The sequence below is a fragment of the Cervus elaphus genome, chromosome 12 (genome assembly GCF_910594005.1).
Source record: "Cervus elaphus chromosome 12, mCerEla1.1, whole genome shotgun sequence".
NCBI classification, from domain to species: domain Eukaryota; kingdom Metazoa; phylum Chordata; class Mammalia; order Artiodactyla; family Cervidae; genus Cervus; species Cervus elaphus.
The window spans coordinates 39,709,321-39,729,435 of record NC_057826.1 but is presented as its reverse complement, the minus strand read 5'-3'; the positions used below and the strand labels follow the sequence as shown (position 1 = coordinate 39,729,435).

The 20,115-nt window shown below is 39.7% G+C and overlaps 1 protein-coding gene across 1 annotated transcript in view; it reads left to right on the top strand.

The window, feature by feature from the left end:
• Window positions 1-20,115, top strand: part of FBN1 (fibrillin 1) — a 261,970-nt gene that overhangs the window by 178,699 nt on the left and 63,156 nt on the right. Inside the window, exons 33-42 of the mRNA XM_043921055.1 lie at window positions 8,111-8,233; window positions 8,387-8,509; window positions 9,969-10,094; window positions 11,906-12,028; window positions 13,743-13,865; window positions 14,165-14,329; window positions 16,519-16,587; window positions 16,684-16,809; window positions 18,031-18,153; window positions 18,877-19,035. Of these exons, the coding sequence (XP_043776990.1) occupies window positions 8,111-8,233; window positions 8,387-8,509; window positions 9,969-10,094; window positions 11,906-12,028; window positions 13,743-13,865; window positions 14,165-14,329; window positions 16,519-16,587; window positions 16,684-16,809; window positions 18,031-18,153; window positions 18,877-19,035 (1,260 nt within the window). The remainder of the gene's footprint in view (window positions 1-8,110; window positions 8,234-8,386; window positions 8,510-9,968; window positions 10,095-11,905; window positions 12,029-13,742; window positions 13,866-14,164; window positions 14,330-16,518; window positions 16,588-16,683; window positions 16,810-18,030; window positions 18,154-18,876; window positions 19,036-20,115) is intronic.

The following is a 20,115-nucleotide window of genomic DNA, read 5'->3' as shown; positions in this document are numbered from 1 at the left end:
AGCCTCCACTGTCAACTCTTTCTTTACTGTTTTATAACTGAAATTACTTTTTGAAGAAACACATCCTACAATTCATATATTTCCTCAGTTCTCATCAGTCTTCAATTATTTTTAAATTAGTGTGCTTTTGATGCATTAAATTGCTTTAGCCCTATAGATTCCTGCAGATCTCATGAAGTGGTAATTAAACCATAAGTCTTGCTTGTTTAATACTAATAGCACAAAAGGTCTTTTCACAATATTTGTAGGTGACTATTCAATTAAACATCAAATGGAGGAAGTCACTTTGAGTGAATAATATTGTTTCTAAGTGTTAATTGGTTTTCAAACTTGAGGCAATGATGGAGTAGTACATGAAATAATAAAGTTTTACTGTAGTCACCTAAAGTAATAAAACAGATAATGGGATATAGCATAATTTAAGACACAGTGAAGGAGCTTCCCTGGTGGCACGGTGGTTAAGAATCCACCTGGCAATGCAGGGGACACCGGTTCGATCCCTGATCCAGGAAGATCCCACATGCCATGGGGCAGCTCAGCCCATGCACCACAACTACTGAAGCCCATGCGCCCTGGAACCCATGCTCTGCAGCAAGAGAAGCCACCGCAGTGAGAAGCCTGCTTGCCTCAATTAGAGAGTCCCTGCTCTTTGCAACTAGAGAAAGCTGGTGTGCAACAATGAAGACCCAGCACAACCAAAAATAAATAAATTTTAAAATAAAATACAAAACCCACACATGATGGAGACCATGGTGGGCCTGAATTAGTTAATTGCATAATTTCTTTACAAATAATAGACTTTAATTTCAAAAGCCAGTTTGGTAAGCCATTGTGACTTAAACATTAAAATACTTGCTGAGTGGTGATGTTAATTGATGTTAGTTATATCAATCTTTTTTAATAAAGTTTATAATATATGTGCTATCATTTCAAACTGTTCAGTAATGCAATTTCAAAAATGTAGATATACAGATGTCACCAATAAATTGCTGTTCATTCAAAAATGACCGATTTTAGCCAAGTTATAAAAAGAAGCATGTAGCTAGAATGCTTTCATGCTCACTATATTAGTCCTCATGAAGCATGACTAGGGTTCCATTCTGTTACATGGCACAGAGTTTAAAATCTCTAGTCCTCATGTGTTCCCTGGGGTACAAATGATGCTTATATCAGCATGTGTATGGTTCAAGATTTATTTTTAGCTTTCAGTAACAATTTAAGACTTAGGGTAAGGGATGTTGGTCTGGTAGTAACACAAGGGAAGGTAGGACGGTTCTATATTTCATTTTACCTAGTAGAGCCTAATATTGTTGTTTGGCCAAGTTGAAGTCACTGCAATTCAACCCAGAGAACCATGATACTTATGAAGGGAGACGTTAATCCAATGGGACAGTCTTTATTCCCTATAAGAAACAGATCGCTAGAATTTCATACTCTAAATTCCAGCTAGAGAGTCATGGGCAGAGGTTGACTGTTTTAGATCTCTTACCATGAAGAAAGCTTAAATTTTCATACAACATTAATATCATTTTAGGTAAATAAGGTATAATGTATGTAATGTCCTTGGCACAGTGATTGGCATATAGTATCTGGTCACTAAGTAGTAGTTATTGTTGTCATTATAAAATGAGGCACATAGACACAGTGGCTAGAGGCCATTTTAATTAAAAACATAACTTCTAGTCTAGCAGAATTCTGTGCTGCTATTTACTAAGATGCTTGAGATCAGTTTAAAGAAGGAAAATCTTACTCTCTATATTAAAAGGCTTGTTTTTTGTAACTGAGTTTATACAGACATTAGGCTATTGGTACAAGAGCTGTGTACTCCACATTAAATGAGATGACCCCAGGTTTACATTAAGAACAGCAGTCTTTTAGTAAATCACATAAACAGAAACATGGATTTGAAGTCCAAGAAATATTCTGTATCTTCCCCCAAGGGCCAGCATCCCCTCTTCCCACTTCAAATTATAGCCTAAAATGATTTTTCAATTGCATAAAATTCAGCTAGTACTGTAGGGAGAAGAATTGAATTTCATGGCCTTTTTGATATCATAGGAGCATGGCATATGACAGTCTCATGTAATGGAGTAGAATTCTGAATTTTATTCCTAATTCTTTTACTGGTTCAGGAGCTTGGGGAAAATCACCAGGGTGCTCTATAGTTATGCAAGTGTTCCCCTTGGGTTAGAAGCCCTGCAGTGGAGGATGGAGGAGAGGGTGCCTTAGGGCAGGAAGAAAAGAGGTTTTCTGTAAATCCTGCTACTAACAACCAAGGGTATCGCACTGGATTGGAAATGACTTACACAAACAGGAATTGGCAGCAAGTTTGGTATACTTAAAAACAAGTTTTTAAAAATCTGAGCCAAATGTTTTTTTTTTTTTTTTTAATCCCATCTAACTGGGACTCTTTTAGCCTGCTATTAGTTTAAAATTAGTGTCACTTACAACTTAGAATACCATCAGGTTACCTTGGTGATAGTACTTTAAAGACAAGTGTTTATAATGTCCCAGGCAACTAATGTAAATAGAGATATATATCTTGCCTAATGGGATAAGAAACCTCGCAACAAATCACAATGAAGAACAAACCTGGTAATATATTTTGATGATAGATAAATGAAATATATTTACTTATATTTCTGTACATGTATAATATGTATATGTATATTTTAAATGAGTACCTTGTAAAGGAGTCATAAAAATATGTATGCTATTTCATAGAGAGGAATTTTGTTTCATGAGAACTTAAAAAATGTCCTCTGGGTTCCATTACAGCTTTGTCTAAATATTTCAGCTCCCCTGTCATTACTGATTGTTTCCATTTTAACAAATAAACATGTTTTTTCCCCCCAATCACTTTAGCAGTGTTCAGAATCCACCCACTGACTTACATTCCCAGCCCACACAGATGTTAAGGGTTTCTTCTTGCTCCTTAAGCTTTGTTCAAATTGTGGATAAGGCTGAGGGGAACATTCAATTTAATGAAAGGAGAAGAGACGTTTTCTTGTAACCTAGAACATGGCTCTTCTATCCTTGCCTTATGGGGGCTGGATTACAGGTTTTCCTGTGGTCCACACATACAAGGAATGTGTGTTCTGATTCTCATTCTGACTCTTCTGCTTCTCATTCTACACAGTTGTGATCAGACAATGGTTTGGAAGAAGGAACACTGGGTTTCTGCTAGGTGCCATTCTTGGTGGCTCCTAGCTTTCTCATGCTAATCTGTTAGAACCACCTCCTATCAGGTGCTTCCTCAGTTAGTCAGTGAGTAAGGCATACAATTTTTTTGGAATATCAGTTATTTTATTTATTGGAGTATAGTTGCTTTACAGACATACAATTAAAATCAGGATTGTTTTCAGTTAAAATAGCATGGGTAATTCAATATTCTGTAATAGCCCATAGGAGAAAAGAATCTAAAAAAAAAGGAGTGGATTTATGTGTATGTGTAACTGATTCACTTTGCTGTCCACCTGAAACTAATACAATATTGTAATTCAACTATACTCCAATAAAAAAAAATTTTAATAGCGGGATTGCTGGACAATTCCATTTCAGTCTTTCTGCTTTTCATAGGAGACATGTTGCTGTGGGTGTAGTCCATGAAAGAGAATCATATACTTCAAAACCACCAGCCCTCAGTGAAAATTTGCCCTCATTTCCTTCCAGCTCCTTATCACTGCTAATTGTCCTGCACTGGCTGTTAGCCTGTGAAAACTCCGTGGGTGTTCAGTTAAATAGTCTTGGCTCAAATTTGGGTCCAAATTGAAAAATCCAAGTAGCCTTCATGTTTGGCCTCTCCATTCACTCTAAGGTCCTCTTCCTCATCGCCTCCCCGCAGAGATTCCACGGGGTGCCAGCCCTGCTGGACTCGATGCCCAGAGACTGACCCTCGCATGGCAGGCAGGCAAGCATTTGAGTGGGTGACACAGCCTCTCCCGACCTGGCTGTCCAAGGGGGCCAGAGCAGCTCAGAGCACAAGCTCTTTCTCAAATGTCAGATTCAAGTGGAACCCACCCAGAACCTGGGCATGGGGTCTGCCCAGACCACACCCTTGCTCTTCACAAGAGCACGCCAGCAGGACCTTGGCGTCTCTGTTGAGGGAGCTTTGGTGGGGTGAAGGAGGTTGCAGTGTCAGCCCTAAATTTGAATTTCTTTGCTTTTCTTGGCTTGTGCTTAATCTTAAAAAGGAATTTTCTGTCTGGAGCGAACTTGTGGGGGAAAGAGAACATTTGTGCAGAAAGAGATGTTCTTGGCAAGCATGTACTTTGTTTCCTTCACATTATTGAAGAGTAGTGTGTTTGAATACGGTGTTTTTGTTTGCTTCTTTCCCTTATGGCTCAGTTTCCCCTTCTGTTTGCTTTTACAGTGATGTACAGTCTTAGGCCCAGGTCTGCCATGGAAGCAATTAATGAATAATAGTTGGTGTGTACACGCACATACACACACACATGCAGAAAACTTTTATTCAGCGATGCCTTTAGACTTTATGACCAAGTCTTTTTAATTCATTTGTTGTATACTGGTAGTGTAAGCTATTGAGATAATGACTTATGCGAAGATTCACAAATGGGCTCCTGAGTTACTCTCTCTCCTTCTACTCCAAAGCCCACGATACATGGCCTCCTCTTGCAAACATAATTTCTTTTTGCCCCGAAAACATGTGGTGAAACTGCAAATATTTTCTTGCATTAGAAATTTATGTTTGTATATTGTTAATGGTAAAAAAAAAAAAAAAGAAGGCAGACCCTCCTTTTTTAAAAAAAAAAATTTTCTTAATAGAAATTAAATATGGAAGGTAAAAAACCCACATGAAAAGATTATCTTTGGTCATTAGAAAATTGAAAAGGAAAAGATAACAAGATAACTATATTAACAGGCTATGGATCATCTCTGAAAATTGTACTTAGTAGAAAAGATGAGTGAATATTTCTATAAGTCTATTAATACTCAATTAAGATATCTGAAAGCAGACTTCTCATCAGGACTTAGAACAAAGTCCTGATGTGACTGAAGAAATCAGCTTGATATTAGGCAGCCGTGGCTGAAGACAAAGCGCATCAAACAGGGTATGGGAAACTGAGTTCCAGGTGCTTCAGGCTTCTCACTGACCTTGGGGCCCTGGCAAGTTCTCAAGCCTTTAGGGACCTCTGTTTCCTCCTCTGAGAAATCGGGGATTAGGAAAGTCATATCCTAAGTTCTTTGCACTTAGAAAATTCCTTGATTCTTTAACATCTGGAGGTTTCAACTCTTAGGCAATGGAAATTCATTGTTTCTGCCTACCTCAGAGATCAGGACACATAAAGGAGGGCCATTAAGGCAGGACACTGCAGGGAGTGATTATCTGAGGAAGAAGGAAGTGTCCGTGGCCCTGCCTGGGAGCCTGGAGTTCAGGCTTATTTTCTTGAATTCCCTGCTTATTTACCACTATTATCCGTCGGCTGGCCCTCCTCCTCATTTCCTTGGAATGTGCCATGCTCAATTAGTCAGTTGGTTAAAGCTCCCAGTCACAAGTTTAAAGCTGCCTGGTATGTGCCTCTCTTGACCTGCCTTAATAACTCAGTAGGTTCATGTGGCTGCCAAGGTTACTTTAAAATTCACCTATACAATACATGTCGCTATAAGGACATTCTTCCAGGCATGTTTTCATTTCACTTATTAGTGATACTGCAAAGTATTTTTGTAGGAAAAAGTGGCATTATCGTATTTTGTGTTTGCTCTAGAAGCTATAAAGAAGCCAAATGATCTCAGGACCATTTCAGAACTGCAGATGGAGTATTTGGCAAATAGCATGCTTCCAAACACTTTCAAACCATTTAATTGGGCTTCTTAAGTAAACAAAAGGGTAAATATTAGTTGCTTGCCCGGTTTTTTCATGACACTATTCAAGTGATTGCTGAAAATTCTTGCAACATTTCATATGCCAAGATTCGCCTTCTTGATGTAAGTTTTGTATTAAATGTTGATTTCCATATAGAGTCATAGTATCCATCCATACCTCGGAGCTCTGTTCTTAGTTAATGAAAAAGTTGATTATGAGGTTATAACGTCTTTTATTATATAATGGATTAATTTTGGGAAATAAGATTCTGGTACCAGTTCCATTTATGATCACCAACTCCTTGTCTTACTTTTCAACTCAAGTTCTGACAACCATTTACCTGGAGATAATGTCAGATTCCACAGGTTAAGGGATCAGTCTCATACAGTTATGCCCACTTCAGATGCCAGTTACAAGTCTAGGTTGTTTGTTACGTGAGCTTCTGACCAATTGGCTATAAATCAGAAGTTCCTATTACTTCTTCCTTAGGTTTGATTAACTTGCTAGAGTAGCTCACAGAACTCAGGAAACCAGTTTATTCATTTGATCTATCAATTTACTATAAAAGTGTATAGGGGTTTCCCAGATGGCGCTAGAGGTAAAGAATCCACCCGCCAATGCAGCAGATGCAGGTTCAGTCCTTGGGTGGGGAAGATCCCCTGGAGTAGAAAGTGGCAACCCACTCCAGTATTCCTGCCTGGAAAATTCTATGGACAGAGGCAGGCTACAGTCCATGGGGTTGCAAAGAGTCGGACATGACTGAGCCTGGGCACAGCACATTAAAGTGTGTAACTCAGGAGTAGGCTTTTCATACTGTTCATGGAGAGTTGGACCATAAAAAGGACCATAAAGTAGACCATAAAGAGTGTCAAGAATTGATGTTTTCAAACCGTGGTGCTGGAGAAGACTCTTAAGAGTCCCTTGGACAGCAAGGAGATCAAACCAGTCAATCCTAAAGGAAACTCTGACTATTCATTGGAAGGACTGATGCTGAAGCTGAAACTCCAATACTTTGGCCACCTGATGCGAAGAGTTGACTCATTGGAAAAGACCCTGATGATGGGAAAGATTGAGGGCAGGAGGAGAAGGGGATGATAGAGAATGAGATGGTTGGATGGCATCACTGACTCAATGGACATGAGTTTTGAGTAAGCTCTAGCAGTTGGTGATGGACAGGGAAGCCTGGCGTGCTGCAGTCCATGGGGTCTCAAAGAGTCAGACATGACTGAGTGACTGAACTGAACTGAACTGAATCAGAGATTGGTTCTCTTGGCAATCAGCCCCCATCCTGAAGTGCTTTCCAAAAGTCACCTCATTAACATAACAAAAGACACCTTTATCACTCTTAGCACGTAGGAAATTCCAAGGGTTTTAGGAGTTCTGTGCCAGGAAACAGGACAAAGACCTAATTTGTATTTCTTCTTATAAATCACAATATCACAGGAAGCAAAAAATATTTCACTTTATGCTTTATATTCCTTTCTATAACACTTCTGTATTATAGAATCTATCTTGACTACATTTAGAAATGGAATTTTGAAGAATGGAGAATTTTTGAGAATTCAGAGTCTTTTAACAATGTGATCTTAGACTGGTTCTTGTTCTACTGAAAATCTCTTTTGAATTGATTTGAGTTTTACAAGAAATATTCAAGAAGACTTGGGTCCCAAAGTGCTAGGACTCGAAAAAGATGGTTCATACACTGCCTTAAGGAATATTCTGTATAAACGCTTGAATTAGCAATACCTAAAGTGAAACATTTATAGAAATAAAGTGTGATTAAATAGTACAATGTTTTACATTTTTAAAATAAAATATATTTAGTTTATAGAATAGGATTGAAAATGTTTTCTAACATGCCAATATTGTATTCCTTTGTCTATATAAGATACGAAAGCAATGTGCATCATTTCTCTATAGTCAATTTAGTGAAAATGTTGGGAATAGAAACATATGACCATGAGCATTAATAGAATGTTAGGCAGCTCACTCTTTTTTTTAAGATATTCAACTGGAGGGAGGTTTCATTTTGTTTTGCAGTAACTGGACACTTACATTAAAATAATGGAAAAAAGTTAAAGTTAACAATAAGAAGTAGCATCATATTGTTCTTTGTATCTTGAAATTTAAAATCATTCATTTTAAGTCAAGTATGAACGTCAGTGCTGAATCGATCTCTGTTTCACTGTCAGAAGTGTAAAAGCAAGTCAACTTTTGAATATTGCTGAGTTATTTAGCATCTGTGCTAAACTTTTTTTCTTTTTAACCCACTGGTTATTTTCCCAGACATCAATGAATGTGAAATTGGAGCACACAACTGCGACAGGCACGCTGTATGTACCAACACGGCAGGAAGCTTCAAGTGTAGCTGTAGCCCCGGGTGGATTGGAGATGGCATTAAGTGCACTGGTGGGTTGGAAATAAAAAGAAATTGCTTCTTATGAATTGCATGGGTTATAAATATGAAACTCTCACTCCTGTAAAGAAAAATTTAACATGTGTATTATTGATTTTAAATGTCATAGTTTCTGTTCATAATGACGTGTCACCTCTTTCCTTAAGACCTGGACGAATGCTCCAATGGAACCCACATGTGCAGCCAACACGCAGACTGCAAGAACACCATGGGCTCCTACCGCTGCCTCTGCAAGGAGGGGTACACGGGCGATGGCTTCACTTGTACAGGTATGCTCGTGTTGGAAACAGCTATGTAAAGGGCAGTCAGAAAAGCAAGGTGTTCCATGTCCTTAAGACAGAACGTCCTTTGTTTTTTGAAGGCTGGGTCATTTATAGACAATTTGGAACAGAAAATAGTTATTTGAAATGACATTTCTGTGGAATGGAAATTTGTAGCTGAATCAATCAGGGAGCTCTCAGAAACTAAATATATACTTACAAAGATGGATTGATATGTATAGTTAGATAGTTGATATATTTGTCACTGTATGTAATGATGTCATGAGTTTAAAACAAATCACGCTACCTTTTGTAAACCTTAGCCTTGATATTTTTGTGCCTGTGTCTCACTGCTGACTTGTTTTCAATACTAAACCCAAGAGTGAACTTGATGCAGGAACCTCTGTGAGGAAAAGAAATTAGATGTTCTGGAGCAGATCATCAGCATATATTTTTTTTCCCTCTAGCCTTCATTTGTGATCATTCCACATTGGTATAAGTAAGAATTTCATAACTGCTTTGAAAAGAATTCATTCACTTCCAGTTTTACAACATATTAATGACATCTTCTCAGTGCTAATGCATCATCATAGAATTAATGTGAACTGTCACATATATTTAAATATATATGATTAGAAGCATTGTATAAAGAGATGATACACTTACCATGACCATATGTATCCAGACAGCATTTTTTAAAATCAGGGCACTGGCATTAAATAAGATACTGAGGAGTATTTCTCGTTGGCCATTAGGTAGCATAGCTGCTTATATGACCTGGAACATTAAGTTACCCTGAGTGTTCTGCTCACAAGAAGTTTAAACATAAAAAAGGCTGAGGCCCAGTAAGTGATTTGCCTGGATTTTGTTTTAACTCACTAAAAGTTTCATCATATTTGAAATTGTTTTTGCTTAACCCAGTAAAGTTTTGTCATCACAAACCTCTCATCGCTTTTTAGAAAATACTCCAAGTTTCATGTACCAGGCATGTATGGTTCGTGTGTTTGATGTTTAATGACTGTGATTATTAGCAAAACTCAGGAGATATTAAGTAGATAGGACTTTTTGGTCTCTTCAATAGTTGTATTCTAGGTCTTTTGCTGCCCATCTGATCTGAGCCTGGATTTTGAGAATCAGGCACAAACCATGACATGTTCTTTCCTGCCATGGATATATCCTCACGTTGATTATCCTGCTTGCAGAAGCCTGAATGTGAATGATCCCTTTAACTTATTACCCACTTTACATCATTAGAGATAACTTAGCATTCAGGATTCTGTCTCTGAACCCCATGTTCACTACATATTTAATATTGGCATTTAAAAGAGAAAAGTGAGTTTCAATGTTTCAAGTAGAAATTATGATGACACTCGTGCCTTCTGGAAGTTCACAAGTATAAAAGTTCTCAGACCTGAGCAATCGGAAAGCTCCTAAGAAGAGTAACTTGTGTTTTTTTTTCTGGCTGTAGATCTTGATGAGTGCTCTGAGAATCTAAATCTGTGTGGCAACGGCCAGTGCCTTAACGCCCCAGGAGGATACCGCTGTGAATGTGACATGGGCTTTGTACCCAGTGCTGATGGGAAGGCCTGTGAAGGTAACTGATTGGGGATGCTGCCGTGGGCTTTGCAGGGCCGGATGAGATTAGGTTATTTAAACGTTCCTGGTGGTTTTGTCTGGTTTTTTTGTTTGTTTTTTTTACACCAAGGTGTGTTTTGGCTTCCCATCTAACGTGTTGGTTCACGTTGTGAACATTGTGTAGAGATTGGGTGTCCAGCCAGACCACTTCTCTTTGCGCAGAGAAAAATATCAGATTCTTGGCCCTAAGCTTCACATCCAACTTTGGCCAGGTGGTTTGCAAGAGCATACCCATTTAGTCATAGGGAGAATGAGGATAACCAACTCAATGCAACATATTCATCCCCATTGCTGGGGGAAAGAGCTCAAAGTGCTGGTGCCCTAATAGTGAAGGATTCTTTTTAAATACGGGAACACAGTTTTTAATCTCTGCTGTGGTTTGGTTTCTAGAAATAAAGGTTTTAAAATACCAGCAGAGTGAACGATCATGTCCATAGAATAATGTTCTGGGTATGTCTCAGATGGTCTCTAAATATCTAATACATATACCATGGAACAGTCTTTTGCAAATCCATTCAGTAAGGGCTCCCTAGGGATAATACTGTATGTCACAACTCTCTCAGCATAAGGCTCTCTCTTTCTGAGAAGTGCTGGTCAGGCAGGAAGAGTCCTGAGAACCTGTTGACTAAGGATGAATCCCACTAGGAAACACAAGATTCTTCTCTTTACCCACGCTTGTCAAATCTAAACACATTATCATCCCTCATTGAGAAGAATTAGTGACCACAGTAAACTGAAAAGATTTCAGTAGAAATAAACACATGATAACGATTGACAGTAGAAGTTTAAACAAGACCCTGATTAATGTCTCAACTAATAGTTGTTGCCTGTTAGTAGGACATTAACTCAAAAATTAATCTTTAGCTATGACATGTATCCTGATTCCCTCATATAGTTCTATGTAAATACTTTTCTTTGTTATGAAACCATTGGGTGTTCTTCACACAGTTTATATGTAGTAGGCAGAGTTTGATAAAAAATTCCTCTGAGGGAAGAAACTAATTATGCTCTTGATCATGTGCCTAATGCCTTGTTTACTTTTGTTCATGCAAACATCCAAGGAAAACAGGTACTGTGCCACCTCTGGGAACAGAAATAGGCACAGTGAAAGTTTTGCTTCCCTTAATGCTATAAGGGAAGGTTTTGTTTGTTTGTTTGTTCTTAATATAAATCATCACTGGCAGAATGATCATGGCTATTAAAAGCCAGTCTCAAGGCTGAAAATGTGCCTGTGTGCACAAGCAGAATGTTAACGTGAGGCAGGGACAAGCCTGGAAAATGCATCTGCAGTTTTTAGATCTCCATCAGCAGTTGCAAACATACACCATAGTACTAGGGACACAGAGGACTATATAGACTGATGATAAAAGTTACCACAAAGACTTTGGGGTTCTTAAAATTTTAACTCACAACAAAAACAAGAATATATAGATGAGAATAACCAAAGAATTTAGTCTCAAGTGGGCTCATTTGGTTCTTCCTTTACAAAAGTGATGTGGACCCACATAAAACACCATAAATGGTCTAACATATATGTGAAATGCCTAGCCCCTTGCTTGGCATGTAGTAGGGGCTAAGAAAAGGGAAGTTCTCACCTAGGAGACTTCCTAACAGATGACAGATCATCTGAAAGCCTATAGGAGAAGGACCTAGATTGATGTCAGATAGTCTTCATTTTCTTAATAATGAAATCACTTGCCTTATTACATTAGGTAGTTTCTTTGGCAAGAACAATAGTTTAATTGCTCCCCCTTTCCATTGTTCCCCAAGACATCGATGAGTGCTCTCTTCCGAACATCTGTGTTTTTGGAACTTGCCACAACCTCCCTGGCCTGTTCCGCTGTGAATGTGAGATCGGCTATGAACTGGACAGAAGTGGTGGGAACTGCACAGGTAAGCCTTCCATTTGCACGGAGATCTGCTCTCAGGCGTCCCAGGGGACCCAGCTGCTTGTGTCTCGCGGGGACCACACAAGGTTTTTCATGGAGTTGCAAAAGAAAAGCAGGGACAAGCATTAGGAACCACAGAATAAATTTCTTCTGACCTGGTGCTGATTAGATGTGAGGGTGCAGAGGGAAAAGTTAAGGAGAGCTGAAGGTGTAGTCAGTAGCCTTAGATACAAGTTTGTGGCTACAGAGGCATGTTCCTGTAGTTCCTTTTCTTCTTTTTGGAGAGTTTCCTTTTGCAGGCTGTGCCCTGGGATCATGGATTTCATCTTGAACTTTTCTGCTGAGACACTCACTTCAGAGCGTTGCCAGAGAACATGGTCCGTAACAATCAGTCACCTATTTCTAGTGTGTAGATCATTTTCTTGTGGAGCAAAGAACACTCCAGGAATGTAAGGAAGAAGCTAGAAAAGCTGTAGTAGGCACTCTGTAGACGACTGTCCCTTGGTTCACTTCGGCACTGAGTTAAAACTTTGAGAGCCATTTTCAGGTCTCTATCCTCCTTCCATTCAACGATACTAAGGAAACAGATTCCATCCTGTATAGGATCAGGATTTCAAGAAAACCCCAGTTTTTCTAGCTACCTAAACAAGCCATGACCCAGTGGCTCTCCAATTATGACCACCATCACAACCTCCCTGAAATTGCTCTGGATCACAGTATTCTTCTCCAGACACCCCTTCTTCTCTTGGTTTTCCTAAAAACTATTATGACACCAAGTCAGTCTCTAGCATTCTGCAGCAAGTCACCTCTCCACTGCCATGCCTTCTCCTCCGTGTCTCACATCACCACCAGCCTCATTCCCTCCTCCCCACCCTGATTGCTCTTTGTCTGCCCTGCCCGCTCTAAGATCCCATGAGATTTGAGCGAAAGCATTTTTCACAACGGAACCTCCAAAAGGGTTACCAGATCCAAGCAGGAGGAGCAGAGGGGAAGGTATCATCCTCAGTCCCCCATCTCTCTCTGAACCAGCTTGTCTGGTTTTGAATATTTCACAAGTGTTCAAAATAGACGAAAGGATTACACAGGGATGGCATTTGCCAAAACCCATGTCCTAACTATCTGGAATTCCGTTTTTGGAATTGAAACTGAAAGGGAAATATTCAACCCAGCATCAGTAATGGGAAAGAGACTCTTAGTAGGCCTGAAGGAACATACTAATCTTCATGCATGCGGTCTGCGCTTGCGCTCAGCTACAGCGAGGCCAGTCCGCCCAGCGGGGGAAGCAGCAGAAGTCGCCTGCTCCCGCCGCTTCCCTGAGACATCTTGCTCTCATTTGATAAAATAACAAGCTGCACATATTAAATATATTTTCTTAAAACCTGTGTCTGAATTTTTGGTTGACCTGAGGTCACAGTAGTGTTTTGTTCTCAGTTACCTTCACTGGAATATTTTCCCTCGTTCCAAAGTTATATTTTCTCCTGATGACAAATTTGAATGCTAAGTGTGTTCCAGGGGAAAGAGACCAAAGACTATGACATATTTCCTTCCTGAGGGATTTTGTTTCAGAAGTGGAAGACTATATTTCTAGGGGCAATTATAACTGGAAACTCTTTAAAAATTCGAGTTGGGAGCCGGAGATTTTAGTGCTACTGTTTTACAGTGATGCCTGCCCCACATTGGCTCAGGTAATAACTCTGCCCCTCGCCGTTCGGTTCTAGACGTTAATGAATGCCTGGATCCAACCACGTGCATCAGTGGGAACTGTGTCAACACTCCAGGCAGCTATACCTGTGACTGTCCACCCGATTTTGAGCTGAATCCAACTCGAGTTGGCTGTGTCGGTAAGATCTTAAACACTTTTCAGAGAAACACACTGTTGGTTATTTCTAAGGCAACATGGAACATTGCATTCTCAAATTCTGAAAAAAAGTAATAAAATAATACAACGAAATGTAAACATTTCCTGAATCTGGTTTGTATTTTCAGGTCCTTTTCTCTAGGTCAATTCCCAGTGTCTGTGTTGCGGCACTTTTTAGTTTAAATTATGGTTTTTAAACAGTTTCAGAAGTCGGTTTGAATTTTCAACCCTGACGTAGAAAGAATTTGCCTGACACTTCTTTTGTTTGCATGTGGTAAATAGATACCCGCTCTGGAAACTGCTATTTGGATATCCGTCCTCGGGGAGACAATGGAGATACAGCCTGCAGCAATGAAATTGGAGTTGGTGTTTCCAAGGCTTCCTGCTGCTGTTCTCTGGGTAAAGCCTGGGGCACTCCTTGTGAGCTGTGCCCGCCTGTGAACACATGTAAGTGGACATCCTCCTATTCGTTATTAGTCCAGCTCAGCCCAGTTCTCCTGTCTAACTCCAGAGGATAGACGCCACCCAGAGGGGGAGCTGCTACTGGTCTGTGTTCTTCAGTTGGTGGAGAGAGTGGGGGTTGAGGGGTGGAGATCATTCATTTTAGCCCTGCTGAGGAATCCCACTCCCAATGTGGGAGTCAGAATGCCTCCCCAGTTGGCTTGCACTCAAAGGTGAGGTGGGGCAGGTAACATCTCATTTCTGTCTGAGTGTAAAGAAGATAGCATTATTTTAAAGAAGGTTTTCCAGACTAGGTTACTTATGTCATATTTGGACACATTGATCTCTCCTCTTGTCATCTGTTGGCTGGTTTTAGAAGCTCTAGGACAGAGTGGAGTTTCCCTAGGTGAAAAAGAAGCCATTAGTTAAGCAAATATGAAATGGAAGATTGTTCCAGTCTTATGGTATGACTTAAAAGAAAGGTTTAGAATGTGTTTTAAGGACATAAATAATTAGTCTTTGAAAAACAAACAGCTTAGCATTTTTCTAAGTGGATGCTGCATTATGACTCAGAGTCAGATATAGCTTCCAGGGCAAAATGTGCTGAGTGGCTGCTGCTTATCAGGTATATTGAGATAGGTATTGATTCTTTCCTTGTTGAAGGGTCACTTACTCAGTTTCTCTAAGGGAATTTGTTGAGTACCTAGAAGATATACTTTGTGTGTGCAAAGGTGATAATTCATGGATAATTGGATGGATAATTCTAATCTAATTGCCAGTTCCTGCTTTCCGGGAGCATACAGTTTAGCAAAATACTACCTAAACATGAAAGCTGTTATTCAATGTAGACTTCAATAAGAGAAGAAAGAAGAGCAGAGTCAGTGCCATGAGTGGAAGAAAGAGTGTTCCTGGTTCCAGTTAGCACTCTGTCACTTGCCATGCATGTAACTTTGGAGTAAGCAAGCCTCTTTCTTCATTCATAAGATGCCTCATAGGATTAAATGAAGCCATTCCTGTAAAGCACTCAGCACAGAAACGAATGCTGGGCAGGCACCCCTTTCTCTCCTTTCTTCAGAAACAGAAGTCAGTTCTGATTTGCAGTGCGTGGTGATAACTTGGTGCATTTTTTAACTGGGGCTTGAAGGAAGGGAGTGACATGAAAGAGGAGACTTAAAAAGAACGGACGATCACAGAAAGAGGAGGAGAGGAAAATAAAAGAGGAGGATAGTTATTAATAATTTCATCGATGCTGAAAGAATCAAACCAAGATGTTTAGGTGTGTGTGGTGGTAGGGGTCAGTTCTACTGAGTAAGAATGATAAGTCAAGCATTAGAAGTCCACCCTACCTCAAACTGGATCAAAGCTAGAACTGAGATCTATGCATATATACATTTAAGTATATATACATATAATTTCAGAAAACCACAAGGGGGATTACCAGATTTGGAAAGACCATGATGATTATGAAAGAACTGATTTGTATAGATGCTTATCAGAATGCTATAGCAGATGAGGGTCATTCTTATCCATATGTTCCTGTATGGATCACACTGGTATGTGGTGCTGAAAGAAATGTTTTTGAGTGAAATACCTGGATGACAAAATTACTGGAGGAAATCAAAGGATCCTGTAAAAAGCTGGTTTGGGAAGCCAGGGGAATCAATGTTGCCATCAGCAGAAATGGAGAGGCAAGAAAGCCCTCTAGTCATTGAGGAGAGGAGAGGGTGGGAACCAAGAAAGGACAGCTTTTCCTAAGGCTCTGTTTGGAAAAGGTTTTGGAGATGAGCTGGTGAGCAGTATTTAAGGGAAGCTGTGATTCCCAGGAAGTAAAACTGAACAAAACATAAAAATGGAGGAGTTTGTTATAAAATAAAAATGGAAAGAAAAATCTTTAAAAGAAAGAACAGTGGAGATAAAGGATAAAATAGTTCATAAAAACATAAGACCAGAGAGTAGGTGGAAGGTTCACAGACTGAGGACAGTAGCCTTATGCTTGACACACATAGAAAAAGCCATTAGAAAGGACAAGTGTATACAAAGATGTTAACTTGCTTCAGTTGGGTGGAGTAACTGCCAAAAATTCCTGTAAATGAATATTTTCAGGTAGCTATGTGTCTATTTCTCTTGAGGATACTATTTCTAGAAATTTTAGATTTCAGAGAACTCAATCTGATTTTGTTTGTTTGTTTCCGTAGCTGAGTACAAAATTCTTTGTCCTGGAGGAGAAGGTTTTCGACCCAACCCTATCACCGTTATATTGGAAGGTAATTCTGTTTCCTTTAACTTAAAGCGTGCCCCTTTGGAACTTCCTTGAGTTGATTTACAATGCTAAAGACATGCTGTCCTTTTCATCTTGATAGATATTGATGAGTGCCAGGAGCTCCCAGGGTTGTGCCAAGGTGGGAAATGCATCAACACCTTTGGCAGCTTCCAGTGCCGCTGTCCAACGGGCTACTACCTGAATGAAGATACCCGAGTGTGTGATGGTAAATGGCCCTTTTAGAATGATAAGTTCTTTCAGTTATTGAGAACGGACCTCAAAAACCAACGTACAGTTAGGCCCCAGGAAAACTGAGACTCTAGCAAAATGTCTAAATGCCAGCATAGCCAGGTAACTATGCCACAGATGTGGCAGCTTGCACTCATATTAGTGATGTAATATCATGTTCAGCATACCCTAAATCTCCCTCTTTTCATGTGAAAATTGGCATTTTTGTTATCTTGAGCCATAGTCTCATTTATGCCTACAGTGAATTTTCCATTCTCTTCAGAAAAGCCATTTTTGTTGGAGTAGCCCAGGTCTCATTTCAGTGGCTTCTGTATTCTGGGCGATTCTGGGCTCCTTGTCTTGTCCTTTACCACTCATCATTTGTACTCAGCATTTGAGTGAGCTTCTCTTCCGAGGCAGCTCCTTTGGTTGTATTGTGTAAGTGATGACGCCTGTTCATCCTGTGTTACTGAAAAGATGGAGATTATTGACTGCTGTTAACTTTCAGAGCATGTGGACCACTGACTGGTGTGGGGAAATGGTTTTCATCTGTATATAGGAGTTACACGCTGATGAGGGAAGACAGCTTCTTGTGTCCTGGAGGAGAAATAGTCCTCTGGTTCTCCAAAAGGCTTAATAGGTGACCTTAGCAGTGACAACCTTGTTGAGTAGTAGTCAAACATCACAATGTATACAACACAGCTTAAGACCCATAGAGTTAACATAAATTAGAATCAACACCTGTATTTGAAAATGGGGAAGGATGCATGATATACTACTTCTGTAGGCTTATCTTCTGTGCTGCCTTACCATTGCAGATTCATGAAGCCAGTGTTTGATGGCTTCAGGTTATATCAAATCCTTCTTGAGATTTTGTGAACATATGAAGGACATAGTTGTCTTTCTGAAAGATATTTGAGAATTGTCATTTTTCCACATTTCCATTGCTGCATGTGTTTGAGGATGTTTTAGACTCATTTATTAAGAACTCACATCAGAAGGTACATTTTCCTTTTCTAAAACTCTTTTCCTGAAAATGCACACGTCAGCACAGGCTAAGGACATTGATGAATGAAACATCCACATTTCTTATCCAGATTGCAAAGTGCCCTGTGGATGTTCTCTTCCACTATCAACATGTATATTGACCCCCAAGTTCCAGATCATTCCAAAAAGTGAAATTTCTGTATTCACATACCACTTTCTTTTGGGATTATAGATGTGAATGAATGTGAAACTCCCGGAATCTGTGGTCCAGGGACATGTTACAACACTGTTGGCAACTACACCTGTATCTGCCCTCCAGACTACATGCAAGTGAATGGGGGGAATAATTGCATGGGTAAGTCCCAACTTTTCTTTATAAAGCGTGTTCGGTCCTCATCTGCAAAGAGAAAAAGAGCCTCCAAGCCCAGCAATTCATCTTCAATGTTATGTTACTCATCAGAGCGAGTGCTGCCACCCTTTGCCTCCTCCCCTGTAAACCATAATTTTGGCCTTTTCTCAGCACCTCGTGTGGGTGGTTGGGAGTTTTCTTTAAAATGTAATGTTGGAAAATCCCAAACAAAGGTTTAATAGTACTTCTTTTGTTTGACTCTGGGTGTATCTTTATACAATGATATTTACAGCACTGACCTACAGTATTAAAACATCATGAGTCGGAAATGAGAAAATCACTGCCAAGAGCAGTGGAGTATTGTTACTAGGAGACTGGGTGGAGAGTCATGTAAAGTTTATTAAGGCCACAGCTACATAATGACTCAGTTCTGTGGCACAGAACACCAGGGAATATATTAGGTTGGCCCAAAAGTTTGTTTGGTTCTTTAGTAAGATGTTTTAGAAAAACCCGAACAAACTTTTGGGCCAACCTGATATTTCTTAAAGTCCTTCTCCTTGTGACAGCAGAGGTAGATGGAAGGTTGAGAGCCAGCTTTTACCGCTCTTATCGAAGTCAAGTTAACAATATAGTTCAAAAGAGACTCCTTCCTTGAGCATCCCTGTTAGAATCTCCCTGTCAGGATTTCCCCACAGCATCACCAGTCCCTGCCTTCCTCCTCTCCTCTAGATATGAGGAGGAGTCTGTGCTACAGGAACTATTATGCTGACAACCAGACCTGTGATGGAGAACTGTTGTTCAACATGACCAAGAAGATGTGCTGTTGTTCCTACAACATTGGCCGGGCCTGGAACAAGCCTTGTGAACAGTGCCCCATCCCAAGCACAGGTGGGTTTTAGTTTCGCCATTACCAGAAAGATGGTACCTTCCCCGTGAATTTTTGGAGAAAGGAATCTCAGCCAGGGGAGAAAAAGGGTGCTTTGTCCATCTTCATAAAAAAAGATTAGTTCACAAAGGCAAATGTTGAAATTCAGATGATCTGGTCCTTTGAGTTGAAAATTGAGTCATAAAATATATTTTCCAATTTATTACACAAGTTCATTTACCAGCCTGTAGACTCAGCATATCACAAAAATATAGAAGTTGTTATTGTTAGGGAGTTCGCCATATAACTTAAAGTCTGGAAACAGTGGGCAAAGCAGTTTGACAGATAAGTAAACCATATTCCTATATTGTTTATTTACTTATTACCATCAATTTTACTTATTCATAACTAATCTTGTTCCAAAAAGAATTCAAGATGGCCCACAAAGATGCATACGTAAAATAAGAAGGCCTAATGCAAATGGCAAACATGGGTAAGAAACTCAAAGCAAGGATAATTAATATGCAAGATCCAAGCTGGGAAGTCCTGCACACTTGCCAGTGATGAGCAACAGCTTGGGCTCTAAACCTTCTAGCAGCTCGTATAAAGAGAGATATGATCGAGTCTAACAGTCTCAATGACCGCAGAGCAAACTCAGAACTAAAGAAAAGCATGACTCGGGGACTTCCCTGGTGGTCCAGTGGCTAAGACTCTGCACTCCTAATGCAGGGGGGCCTAGGTTCCATCCCTGGCCAGGGGCCTATGAATAGATCCCACATGCCACAACTAAGAGTGCATGCTGTAGCTAAAGATCCTGGATGCCCAACAAAGATGGAAGATCCTGTGTACTGCACCTAAGACCTAGCGCAGCCAGATTAAAAAAAGAAAAGCACAACTCCTTGATATAGAGAAATTTCTTCTTATATCCTCATACAGAAAAATCTATAAAATGTTATCTATTTGAAAAAGAAGAGAGTCTAATTCATATTCTAAGAGTAAATGAAGCAAAAACTTTGGTGCAGTGTTCTTATATGGGAGATGATATATATCATGATGGTGTCATTTACTAATGATCTAGATCATCTTTCTGATTTTTAAAAATT